The 12,584-nt window shown below is 33.2% G+C and overlaps 1 protein-coding gene across 2 annotated transcripts; it reads right to left on the reverse strand.

Annotated features, from left to right (window-relative positions):
- Positions 1-1,325: 1,325 nt before the first annotated feature.
- LOC132033119 (protein PSK SIMULATOR 2-like) lies at positions 1,326-9,602 on the reverse strand. 2 transcript variants are annotated; one of them, XM_059422991.1, is made up of 13 exons: positions 9,429-9,602; positions 8,523-8,826; positions 6,447-6,763; positions 5,412-5,504; positions 5,241-5,331; positions 4,549-4,642; positions 3,974-4,071; positions 3,651-3,720; positions 3,124-3,227; positions 2,913-3,029; positions 2,725-2,801; positions 2,515-2,559; positions 1,326-2,047 (listed from the first exon to the last, which is right to left on the reverse strand). In XM_059422991.1, the coding sequence occupies exons 2-13, from the start codon at positions 8,778-8,780 to the stop codon at positions 1,594-1,596; spliced, it is 1,818 nt and encodes a 605-aa protein (XP_059278974.1). In that variant the 5' UTR covers positions 8,781-8,826; positions 9,429-9,602; the 3' UTR covers positions 1,326-1,593. The 2 variants fall into 2 exon arrangements, with proteins under 2 accessions (XP_059278974.1, XP_059278975.1); XM_059422992.1 differs by lacking the exon at positions 9,429-9,602 and adding an exon at positions 9,204-9,350.
- Between the last annotated feature and the right edge of the window lie 2,982 nt (positions 9,603-12,584).

A 12,584-nucleotide genomic window follows, 5' to 3' on the forward strand; every position in this document is an offset into this window, starting at 1 on the left:
TACCCCAAAAGTCATTTTCACACTTAAACTATACGGGCGACCTATTACACACCTAATATATGAAAAAGTGATATTATTTAACCCCCGATGCACATATAACCGGTCTCGGGTGTGGATATAAAACGTGCGTGACACGTCATCAACACGTCATTTATTCTTTCACAATTTTTCTTTTATTTATTTATTTTATTTATTCCTTCACAATTTTGCTTTTTTTTTTTTTACTTTATTAACAAAATTAAAAAATTTAAAAACTAATTTTCCCTCTTCTTTTTCATTTCACCACACCCCCCCCCCCCCACCCCGCCCTTCCCTTCCACCTTCACGCTACCCCCACGCCCCACATCCTTCACACCACCATCACGCCGACCTCCCACCTTCTTCTTCTAATTTTATTACCCCCCAACCCCCAAATCCTCCTTCTTCATTTCTCGCACCGCCGCACTACTATTACCAATATTAATCTTCTACCACATTCCAATCTCTCATTCTAATCTTCTTCTCTTAGAATTGGAAAAAAAAAAAAAAAAAAACGGTAATCGGAGACGAGCTACGGCGTCGTCAATCTTCTACCACATTCCAATCTCTCATTCTAATCTTCTTTCTCTTAGAATAACGCAGCTCGTCGGAGTCTTGCAAAGGTTTTCTTTTTATGGCGGTTGGCACGTTTGGGATGTGGTGGTTAAATGAAAAATTTTATTTTTTAGAAAAACGAAATATGTATATTTAGCCAAAAAAAAAAAAAAAAAAATCAACAAAACGCGCCCCCTTTTAAAATTATTTTTATATTTTATGCCACAGCCTCTCGGGGGTTAAATAATATCACTTTTAAGATGTTAAGGTGTGTAATAGGTCGCCGTATAGTTTTAGGTGTGTGTGTGGGTATAGTTTAGGGGTGTTTTGATGTATTTTGCCATTAATTTTATTATGAACTATGATTTACTCATTTGGTAAAATTGTATAAGAATTGAAAAAAATTTAATGGTTTTCACAACTTGTGGGATTTTTATCTTTATAAAAAAAACTGCAACTTAAGAAATTCAAATTGAATTTCCAAACATGATTTCATCTCATGAGATGAGATCATGCCCAAATGGCTCCTTATAGTCGTTTGGGTAAGATAAAAAAAAAATACTTTTAAACACTTATTTTTAAGCCAAAAATAACAAAAATAAGTTAAAAACCACAAGTTAGAATCCTAAACTTATGGCTTATCCATAAGTTATAAGCCCATCTAAACAGGATAGTTTACTAATGTGTGTGTGTGTGTCAGGTAACTTAGTTACTCACTGGCAACTAAGATTAGTGGACTTCAATCTTATACATATAACAAAACTGCACTTTATATCATCAAGACATTCATAGAAAATTACACCAATTTTAGGAAAGTCAGCCTGCAAAATGCCCAATAAACATCATTCCTATCACCCATGAACAGTCACTTCCACTATAATCTAAATACGCTACAGCATTACCATTTCCCAATCACCATATGATGGAAACTATACAAGAGGCTATAGTTCCAAAGAGGAGGTAGCTAAGAATCAAGAAAACAAAAAAATGAACTTTTTGCTTGAAATCTTTTTTAGGAACTCAAAATGCTGAATCTAAGCCATCTAATATATCCAAAACATTAGCCTTCGGATTTTTAAACTCTGTACAGGGAGAGTTACCCATGCTTCTACTTAGCGCCCACACCTTCTTCCGATTTTTGGGCAACAAAAATTCCTGGCTTTTGCTTCTTCCAGGAACCAAAGATCGCCTTTTCATCACCTTCTCGAGTAAGTTTCTATCTTCCACAGAAATCTGGACTTTAGGCGTTTTTGGGTTAGTATTCGTCACCTCAGTCTGCAGAATAAGTCCTTTGCGTGTTGGTGATCGTACTGGGAAAGCTTTGGGTCCATTAAATCTTACAAGGCTGATCAGACGGTGAAGCCATGTCACGAGCTCGAGGACATGATAGTCCATTTTCTGTTTGTCCGCATGGTAGAGTGTCTGCAATCGAATGAGGTTGACTTGTGGAGGGGTCTTCTTGCCAAACTCGCTTCTGAAAGAGAAACAACCAATGACATCAGAAGCAGATCGAGAATTTAAATTTGATGTATTCAACCTTTTGAAGTCCATAGCTGAACTATTGTACTTCTGACATTATGGATTCTAAATTTAATATTTCACTACAAAAAGAAGCTGGAAATAGCTACGAACTTCGTCGCAAAATTGCTCGTAGCTAACAGATTGTTTTGATAATCTATTGCTAAATAGGAGTAGCAACGGATTTTGCTGTTTAGCTACGGAATTTGTCTGTCGCTAATACCTATTTTTCTAGTAGTGTTTGTTAAAATTTTAGTGAGTTTTTGCACATCCGTACAAAGGAAACTAGGCCCAATTGAACACGGAGTGCAAAGGCTGCTTCTGCCTCTAGATACTATATTCTTGAAGAATGCTACCGAGACCGAACTGCAAAGGCAAATATTCAATTTTGCTCATGTAATGACAGGGAAGTATGGAACTAACCCGGTATTAGCCCACTCTCCAACCCATCCAAAGCCTTGGTGTGCTCTGTTATCCATTTGCCAGGAAAGGAAAAAAGACAAAAAGAATCAGCATATATTAACAAAATCGGAGGCTGGAAAAGACTTTTTCTAGTGTAATTAGTTTGTCTAGTTGAAACAACTAAATGCATAATTTGGCACTCAGTTCAAAGAAAACCATCGAAACACATACTTTGTAGTATCTGCAGCTACTGGGACAAGCCACTGGAGAGTTTTTTCCATATCTGCTTTTATCTGAGGAATTGTGAGCTACAAAAAGCACAAAAGAAGAAGAGAAGAATCAGAAACTAATCAGGACTAAATTACACCAACCCCTGATGAGGGGGAAGAATGAGAAATTAATATGGACGACAAACAAACCTCTTCCTTTGCATCAACCGCCTGCAGACGTGAACGAAGGGCTGTTTTTATAGAGGGAGGTAATCCGTTATATAATCCATCCCTCATGTTAGGGGGAAGAGAGGTGGGGCGTGAAGCCTGACACGATATTAAAGTACCATTGTTATGAATATTATGAAAGCAATCGTAAACAGTGAATTTTTAGAGGCTCTAATTCAGCACTAAAACTTACAATGTTATCAATTTGAGTTACTAAGTTCGCGTAGTGTAAAGAAAGACCAGCTACTCCAAGTCTTTCTTGATTCTTTGCAGGCTCCTTGCTAGCAGATGTCAATCCTGGGAAACGTACGATTAATGATTAGTCACAACTCTTTTTTCTTTTCTAAAATGTTATGAAAATGCAGTGATTCGGGAAACTTGGATGCTGAAGATGCGAATAAGAAAAAACACCTAAGACTGTCCTCGCTTGTTTCTGGGGACTTGGTAGTTCTTAGCTTGAGTAAATAATTTTTAAACATTTCTGAACGTCAGTTCACCAATTATAAAAATAGACAACAGTAATTCCATTGACATATTCGTCGATCGGATAATTAAAATCTCAGTGTAACTTGACTGTCCCTTTGTTTCGTTTGCCCTTCCATTTTACTTTTTCTAGAGTCAGTATATCGCTTAGAATATTCTCTATAACCATTATTAATGATTAAAATACTAAAACCATCAAATTTGAACTGATTAATAAAACCACAGGTATTCTCATACCATTGTCCCCAAATGCTTCCACAATCGCTTGATGTATATAAGTAACAATATCAACAAGCTTCTCCACAATCTACAATGAACAAATTTGGGATCAAAAAGTGGTTATCTCTAAAGATTATAACATCGCTCTTAAAAGAAAAAAACACAATTTTCATTTCAAACGCTAATCACACAAAAATCTCGTTGCATACTTGAGTTTAACCAATTTCCACAGTAATTTTGAAAAGTTTCTTTTTTTAAATTGAGTCTTATTATTTTGATTTTTGGAAAAGAAAACGTGCGTTCCTTGAAAATGATATAAAGAGTATTTTTGGTCAAAGTACCTCCTCCAAACTCTTGGACCAAAGAGATTTCTTTTTCAAGTCCCTCGCAATTTTTCTTTGATGTCTGAGCTCACTATGTAACATCATGAGACCTTCTCCTGCAAGTGAAAGAAAATGCATCAATTTGTATGTTAATGAAGGGAAAATAAGAAGCTCGGACTCTATGGAACAACCAAACATTGACAATATACTTTTTCTTTCTTATAAGCAAGCATAAGATTTTATTGATGTAAACGACACCTAGATGGTAATTTGAGTTGTACATTGCTATTAGCTACAAAAGTCAGATTCTTTGTTTAATGTGCAAGGAAGAGAGGAAGTCTAAGAGATTCCATATCTGTTATATCTGTCAGAACAGAACTAAAGAGAGAAGAAAAAAACTAGTTTCTTTTGAAAAGAAAATACTTGGTCAAATGAGTACCACTAGCTATAGAAATACAATTTAGAAATATTTGTTCAGTTATATGCCTCATTATATTGCTCCTTTCACACAAAATTTCCATTCAGACCTCCAGCTAAACTCTACAACAAATGATAAATCACAGAGAATTAAAAAAAAAGTTAAACGGACATGCCTTTTCGAGGTAGATTTAAAGAATCTAACTCCTCAAGTTTCCTCCGATAATCCTGTTCAAATCTGTCCAGTGCGTGCAGCTCATGATATAATTCCTGTAAAGATACCAGTGGTCAGAGTTTCATCATCGACTTTGGAATATCAATTTAGATGTGAACCATATCTTTTTGAAGAAAACATCAATTCAGAATAAATAAAACCGGACGTAGGGAAAAAACAAAAGTAACTTCCCCTCTTTGGTGACACTTCAACTCAAAGCGTTCTTAATATATTTTGTCTTTACACCACAGTATAACCATCATTGATCAGAAAAAACATTCTTGCTAGTAAATGCAAACATCTGAAAATCTTAGGCAATATTTCAAGTACAACATCAAGGAAATTATGAAGTCCTAAATAAGCAATCGTACTCCAATATTGTTCCAAAATTATTACAGGTCATGTAATAATTTTTAACAAATTTAAAGGATCAAAACTGTTAAGTGCATACTTAAGGGACTATTTTCTATTTTGAACCTACCTTCAAACATAAGGGACCATTTTTGTCATTTTCTCGTAAAAAGGATATGAAAAAGATGTTGATCGAAAGAACAGAAGGAAGAATTTACTCATACTGTAAAAAACATGTAACATATTGAAAAACAAAAGATTCTAGAAAGGCAAAAAGCATTACGAAACGTGGTACGAACTTACAGAAGTATACTGAGCCAGAGTGCTCAATTCCTGCATCATCAATTCAGCCTCCGATCTTAATTGTTTATGAGTAAGAGAGTCCGAGTCCAACCTGAGAAGTGGTTACATATAAACATCTTTAATGAAATCAGAATGATTCGACTCATCTACAATAAAAAGGTATTAACTTACCGGGAAAAAAATCGATCTAGGTTGTGCCATTGTGGGTCTTTACACATATCTCCAAACCTAATGACTTCGCGAGAAAAAATGTCAAATTCCTCCCTGCAGAAAACATTCAAATTTATTTTCACCAAGGATTATACTGCTTATACCATTACAACTTTTTGTAGAATTCTGAAAGGAACCTCCAAATTGTAGTTTGACTCAAAGTCTGAATGAATAATGTTTCACCAATTAAGACTTTAGTTATAAATACTTCCACCGTTGTAATTTAAGATACCTTGAGCTTTCAAAATCTAGGTAAAAATAATATTAGGAATATATCCTCCATTATGTTACTGTCATCAATTACAGACCATATCAGTAGATAGTATCTTAGAAATAGGTAATGTCAGAGGATTTGTTTATTATAGCATGACATACCACAAATGCCTCTTTTCTCCAGTTTCAGAGAAAAAGACAAAAATGGTCCCTTATGTCTGAGAGTAGGTTCAAAATAGTCCCTTAAGTATGCACTTAACAGTTTTGGTCCTTTAAGTTTTCCAAAAGTTAACACTTTTAGTCTCCGTCAAATATTTACGAACTCTGTCCGTTAGATTTGACGGGAACTATGAAAAAAAAAAAAAAAAAAGAGGAAATTAGCGGGAACTCACATTTAGAGGTATAACTTCTATAGTTTTTGCTATTTTAAATTTATTTCTAGATTTTGGTGCAGCTTTTTAAAATCCTTTTAGAGTCTAGTGTAGTTTTTTGTGTTGCATATTTTAGGATTTGATGGGACTTTCTTGGTGCTCTATCATTAAGTCTTTTTCCCACTGTTTCTATCAAATCTAACAGATAGAGTTCGATAAATATTTTTTCAGAGACGAAAAGTGTTTAGCTTTTGGTAAACTTAAAGGACCAAAAATGTTAAGTGCATACTTAATGGACTATTTTGAACCTACCTTCAAACATAAGGGACCATTTCTATCATTTTCTCTCCAGTTTCACTTCACCTTAGTTTTAAGATGTTTGGGGTTTGGAGTGGACGTTTAAAATTCTAACCTTTTGTCGGCAGCAGCAATAGCAAGCAGCTCCTTCATATTAGTAGAAACCAACTGTTGCACTCCTTTTGAAGGTAGAATTTCCTTCTTTAAATACTCGACATTTTCATTGGAAAGAGATTGCAGCAAATTTGCACCTTTGGTAATAGTATTCGCTACCTCGAATGCTAGAATAGATATTTTATTCCCTCTTGATGCCATTCCTGTCGTAAAGCCTCCGGAGTTCAAATTTGTCATGCTGCTCCCAAGTGTATCTAATACTTCCACTGCTTTCTCTAGGCCGACTATACTGGCCTTTCCAAGAAAAGAACTAGGAGCCTATCACAAGAAGAAATCCAGATCAATTGAAATGTGAAAAACAAGAAAAATAAAAGGAAAAACAAGAAAAACTCCATAAATTTGTTTGTGTTAACTTAAGTCATTGTTCTCCACTTTAACTCGGCTTAATTACTTCACCTCGAATTTTTTTGGTTCGACAAACTTATTAAATGCTTAACGATTGGACTACTCATTAAATGTTTATGTCAGACACATTAAGCATCATCCTTTATGATCATTCTTTACTATCATCAGGTACACCTCACATTCTAAACCAGCAAATATAAAACAATTCAATATCAAGCTTTTGAAATCATGCCACAATAAAGTTGTCTTATGCGCCGTTTTCCCATGAACCAATTAGTATGTTCTTTTGTGCAATTTATGTCCTATGCCATGAAGCTATCTCAAACTTTTGGAGAACAGCCAAAAATTTCTGCCCAAAAATTATTATGTCGAAATACTCAAGCTTCCAAATTGCTGACTTCTCCAATATCATCACAACATTGAGATTGCAATACCATGTGCTGAGAAGCGACAACACTGACAGCATCACTTGTGTCTTGAGAAGAATTCAAGAATGCGCAAAATGTCAATTTTACCATATGCACTCGAAATTAGTGAATGTAAAAATCCATGCAGAAATATCCACTGGACGCTCTAGTCCGCGGAAATGCCAGCTTGCCAGTACCATTCTATTTCTTCTGAAGGAAATGAATTGGTTAAGAGGGCTTCGAACTGCTTTCAATTACCAAAGGCAACCAAACGGACTTGCAGCATCGTCCAGCTTTAGCACAAGCACATCAAAGACAAGTCACATACTATTTTTTCTGCAGGACTTACGATTTGGTCCTCATACAGCCAAGTATAAACATCAACTCCCGTATCACCTCACTTCTAAACACATTCAGGAGCCATGTGGCCATGAGAATTATTCACTTTTTTCCGCAATAGTTTTTCACTTTATTTCAAAATCAGTGTTTGGTTATAAAATTTTCAAATCCAACTTGAGTTGGATTTCAAATTTGGAAAAGTGCTCCAACCTGTTTTCCATCTCCATCTTCACAAATTCCATATAAAGTGCTTTCTTCTCTCCTTTTTTTGGTAAAGCAATCAAATGTCATTAGTAAAGCATCAAGAAGATGCAAGGTTACAGGCGAGCAAAAGAAGCTGCTTCAATCAAAACGGGAAGCAAACTTCTCCTTTGCAACAAGTATAACCAAACACAGCTCTATCTTCACTCCAACTTCATAAATTCCAAACAAAGTGAAATAAATTTGGAACCCACGGCCAAATTAAACGCCTACTTATTCTTCCAACCAATTTCCTCCATTTGGTACTAATTCCATTAGCATCTGAAAAGCCTGCAACCTCATAATTACAAAATCCAGAAGTTTCGATTCAAGTAAATTTATGCGGTCAACTGACTCTTCCCTCCAATTTTCTTTTCCTTTCATTCTCAAAAAGAACTGTCTCTTTCCCTTTTTTTTTCGGCCAATTTCCTTCAATTTTAATGTGAGCAGGCGAATCAAAAAGGGGTAAGATCAATTTTCTGCTCAGGTACTTAGCATCAATACCAAATAGAATAAACAACAAGATCAGCTTTAATTTAGCATCAATAACTCATAGACTAAACGACAAGATCAGCTTTGATATAGCATTAATAACGCATACAAAAAACGACAAGATCAACTTTGATACGCTATACGCAAGCATCCAAAATAAACCAACAAAGATTACATTCCATAAAATTGAGTACCTTGTTCCCTCCTGTCCTAGCAGGTGTAGATGGCTTTAAATCCCTGGACATAGACATGTACAATTCCCCTGAATCATAGAGATTAGGCGTCCCACGAAAAGCACCAACATCCGGATATGATGAAAAAGATTCATCTTTCTTCTCCTTTCCAATGCTCTTCACTGACTTTAGCTTTTTCGAAGACCCCGAGGTACTCTCATGCTCATGGTGAATCTCAGCTCTATTTTTCGCTGTCCCACCTGCACAAACTCCTCCCATTTTTGCTCCCAACACACAAATGGGAAAAAAGATTCAAACTTTACACCTATCAGAAGCAAAAACAAGAACAAAAAAAAAAAAAAAAAAAAAAAAAAACGTCAGAATCAAAACAATAAAGAATGAAATCCAATGGAAATATATTCAATCTTAACACCTATCAGAAGCAAAACCAACAACAACAACAACGAAAAAAAAAAAAACATCAGACTAAAAACAAAGAAAATTCCATCAATCAAATCTATTCAACATTTATGCTAAAACAATCTAACAACAATAGAAAAGTTTATCAAGGACAGTCAGATGCTAAAATTCACTTCATTTTCAATGATTTCAACTCTAAAACATAAAATTACAAAAAGGGTATTTTTTTTTTTTAAAAATCATTTTCTTACAATCACCCAAGCAAAGAAAAAAAAAACATACCAAATTAACTCCAGAAAACGATCAGCTGAACAAGAAAACTGAATTTAGAGAAAAAAAGAGGAACAAATAAGTAAAGTTGTGAAGTGGGGTTTTTGGTTTTCAAGATCATAAATGAGAAACCAAGAAAAAAAGATTAGTAAAAAAGGTATATACCGCGTAATAAAGAGCCAAAAAAATGGATGATAAGATGGAAATAAATGAAAAAATTGAGTAGAAAGTGGCCACCTTTGAAGATAGAACAAGATTCAAAGGACACGGAGAAGCAGCTGAATTACTTGACCAAAGATTGTTGTTTTTTGCTTACTTTTTTTGTTTGTACTTTGTGTGCTGGTGTCTATGGTTTGGGTTTTGGGTTTGACTATTGAGGAGAAAAGTTCAAAGTTTGGCATAAAAAGTCTTCCCATGAAATGTATAACGTATGATATAATAATCAGCTTATGAGTAAGAACAAAATTACAAAGCAGAGGAATTGCCCGCCGTCCTTTTTTTTTTTTTTAATCATTTAAGGAAAAATTACGTTATATGTCTATTTTTAAAAATATTTATTTTACGCTGCTTGCATATTGTCCAATGTTTAACATATTTGTGTATGAATATTTTTTATACACTTTGAGTTGATGCGTTATGTAATAATGCTTCCCCCCAAAGGACTACGTGGCGTATATATTTTCAAAACCAATATATTTTGAAATTTTTTCATTTAATATGGGTTGTTTGTTGTCACCATCGGTCTACAGGATGATACTCTTTTTTACCATTCTACCCTCTTTTTTTTTTTTTTTTGCTTTATTTCTTATTTATGTATGTGACCGTGTTTAACGGGACACCAAATTTAAAAAGTTTTTTACTTGAATTGAGAAAGAGTATATGGAAGTATTAATTGTGATTGGACATTGAATTTCACTTGGAAAAAAAAGGGACAATAGCCGTTTTGATTTTTAATTATTGGTAAATTCTAATTTTGATTTTTGTGATATATGATTTTAGCAATACATTTAATTAAAATGTGTATTTTGGTCCCTTTACATAGGAAATATGTGATATTCAGATTATTTTGAGCAATATATTACGCTTAATATGGAGTAATATTGCAAGTGTCACGTAACACATGAGTAATTAAATGGGGTGATAATTAATAATTCTGAAAATTTGTAAGTTATCAGGAGTAAAGGGATCAAAGTGGACATTTCAAGCATTGAAAGGTTAGATAAATAGGATGATCTAGAAATTTTAGTTTACTGATTCTAAACTAGAATTTGTTTTATTTACTAGATTCTAAATTAATTTTTTATACATATAAAATGAGTTTTTGACAGAAATATAAAGTTTGAGCAAACTTATTGAGTTCTGCTGAACTCATAGCTACTATCATGAACCGCCTCTAGTTAAATATGCTAAATCTAATATGACAAGAACTGAAGTTAGAATATACTAGTAAATGAGGTACCAAAAGTTGAAGATCTATAAGTAAAACTATTGTTTCACCTAAAAGTTCGCATCAAACATGTTTTTCAATATTTCATCATCGGTAGTTTAGTATATTTGACAAAATCCTTTACCTGTCTTTCTTGTAACCAAAAGAAAAAAAGCATGTATATCATGAGGCGTCTCAAAGATCAAGTCAATAAGAACAAAATCAAAACGAAAAGATTAACAATTAGGTTTCAAATTGAGAAAAATGTCAAAAAGAAAAAATCAATTAAGAAAGAAGGAAATCATACAAAATGATACAACTATTGTATTAGTAATACTAGTATTATATTTTGTGGAAGAGGATTTGCCGTTAAAAATACAAGAAAGATAGATACAGCTAAAATTTCCACTTTGTATGTATCAACTACACTAGTAGCTTGATTATTGACTCAATTGAGTATACTTCATTATCAAATATATTGAATCACTGTTTATGATATTGTAGTACCGAATTGGAGTTAAAATTAGCTGACAAAAGACCTTTAACGCATGAAAATAAAGGTCCTTTAACGCATGATTTTCATGCGTTAAAGGTTTGTCTTATTTTTTTTTAATTTCTTTCTTTCTTTCTTTCTCTCTTTTCTTTCTTTCTTTCTTCCTTTCTTTCACAATTTTTTATATACTTTAGCCATAGATTAATCATGCTTCGAGACTCCAAAACTTGAATATTTTATATGAACCCTATTTATTTTTGCGCGATTCCTAACACACGAAGCGATACACAAAACTTTCTTTTTGTGAAAAGTCAGCTTCAAGGTTCATTTTTGTTTGAAGGCTTGTTGTCATTAGCTTTAAGTTATTTATGTTTTAAGGTTTCACGTTATTTTTATATTAATGCGTAACTTTATTTTTAGTGATTATAACTTTATTTTTATAATCAATTAACAAAATATCAATTCATGATCAATTATTTATGTGTAATTTTTTTTATTTTTTTTGCGTTATACCCTTCAACCCCCAACTAATTGGAGTCCGCAACTTAAATAACCCAAAAAGTGGATTTGGGTACCAAAATAACCCATTAAAAAACCTTTTGCGCACTAATTTATTTGTAAAGTTGGTGAAATTTTAAATGGCCATAACTTTGCGCTCGGATGTCCATTTGATCGATTTTTTTTTTTTGATTTTGGGTATTTTTTCGAGATCTATGCATCACTGCCGCAATTTACCCCCAAATTTTCCAAAAACGTCCGTTATCCCATTCAATTTCAATTTTCCCCCAAATTCGTCGTAATTTTCATTTAGCTTTTAAATCTAATGGCGAAAAATATATTTCAATTCCATAATGATACGTGATAATGATGTTTTCAATGTCAATTTCAAGGTTCCAAATTCAATTTAAGAAAACAAGTTAGATAGCATTAGGGAACATACAAAATAATAAAAAGTGTCTACATTGTTACTTTAACCAACTTGGCTTGGTGGTAAAGCCTTTGGCTTTTTAACTTTTTTTTATCTCATTAAGGGATCAAACCTCGGCGGGAGCGTTGAGAAGATATTATTAGTGAAAAAACGAACTAATTTATTTATTAACATGGGATAAACAAGTAATTAACATGGGAAAAACAAGTAAATAAATATATTAACAATGACATAATTAACAAATATTAACAATGCCATAATTAACAAATAATTAACGGAGATCCATGGAGGTGTCGTATTTGTAAATACTAAATTATTCATTATTCTTGAAATTAACTAAAAATTTCTCTAATTAGAACTTACTTAACTAGGATAAGTTATGGAGGATTTAATTAGTTATTTTGAATAATCCATGATATTGTATTGTTGATTATAATTTACTTAACTCATGTAGTTAAAGTAATAACGAACAAAATTTTATATTAACTAACTAATCCTTCGTCAAAAAATAATGTTAACTAACTAATTATCGTTAATGATGTTCAA

Source organism: Lycium ferocissimum, chromosome 10, assembly GCF_029784015.1.
Source record: "Lycium ferocissimum isolate CSIRO_LF1 chromosome 10, AGI_CSIRO_Lferr_CH_V1, whole genome shotgun sequence".
Classification (NCBI taxonomy): domain Eukaryota; kingdom Viridiplantae; phylum Streptophyta; class Magnoliopsida; order Solanales; family Solanaceae; genus Lycium; species Lycium ferocissimum.

Coding starts and splice junctions, on each gene's coding strand:
- LOC132033119 (XM_059422991.1), bottom strand. CDS start 8,780: ATGGGAGGAGTTTGTGCAGGTGGGACAGCGAAAAATAGAGCTGAGATT. Junction 6,764..8,522: donor CTAGGACAGGAGGGAACAAG/GTACTCAATTTT, acceptor TTCTTGTGATAG/GCTCCTAGTTCTTTTCTTGG. Junction 3,030..3,123: donor TAACTCAAATTGATAACATT/GTAAGTTTTAGT, acceptor ATATCGTGTCAG/GCTTCACGCCCCACCTCTCT.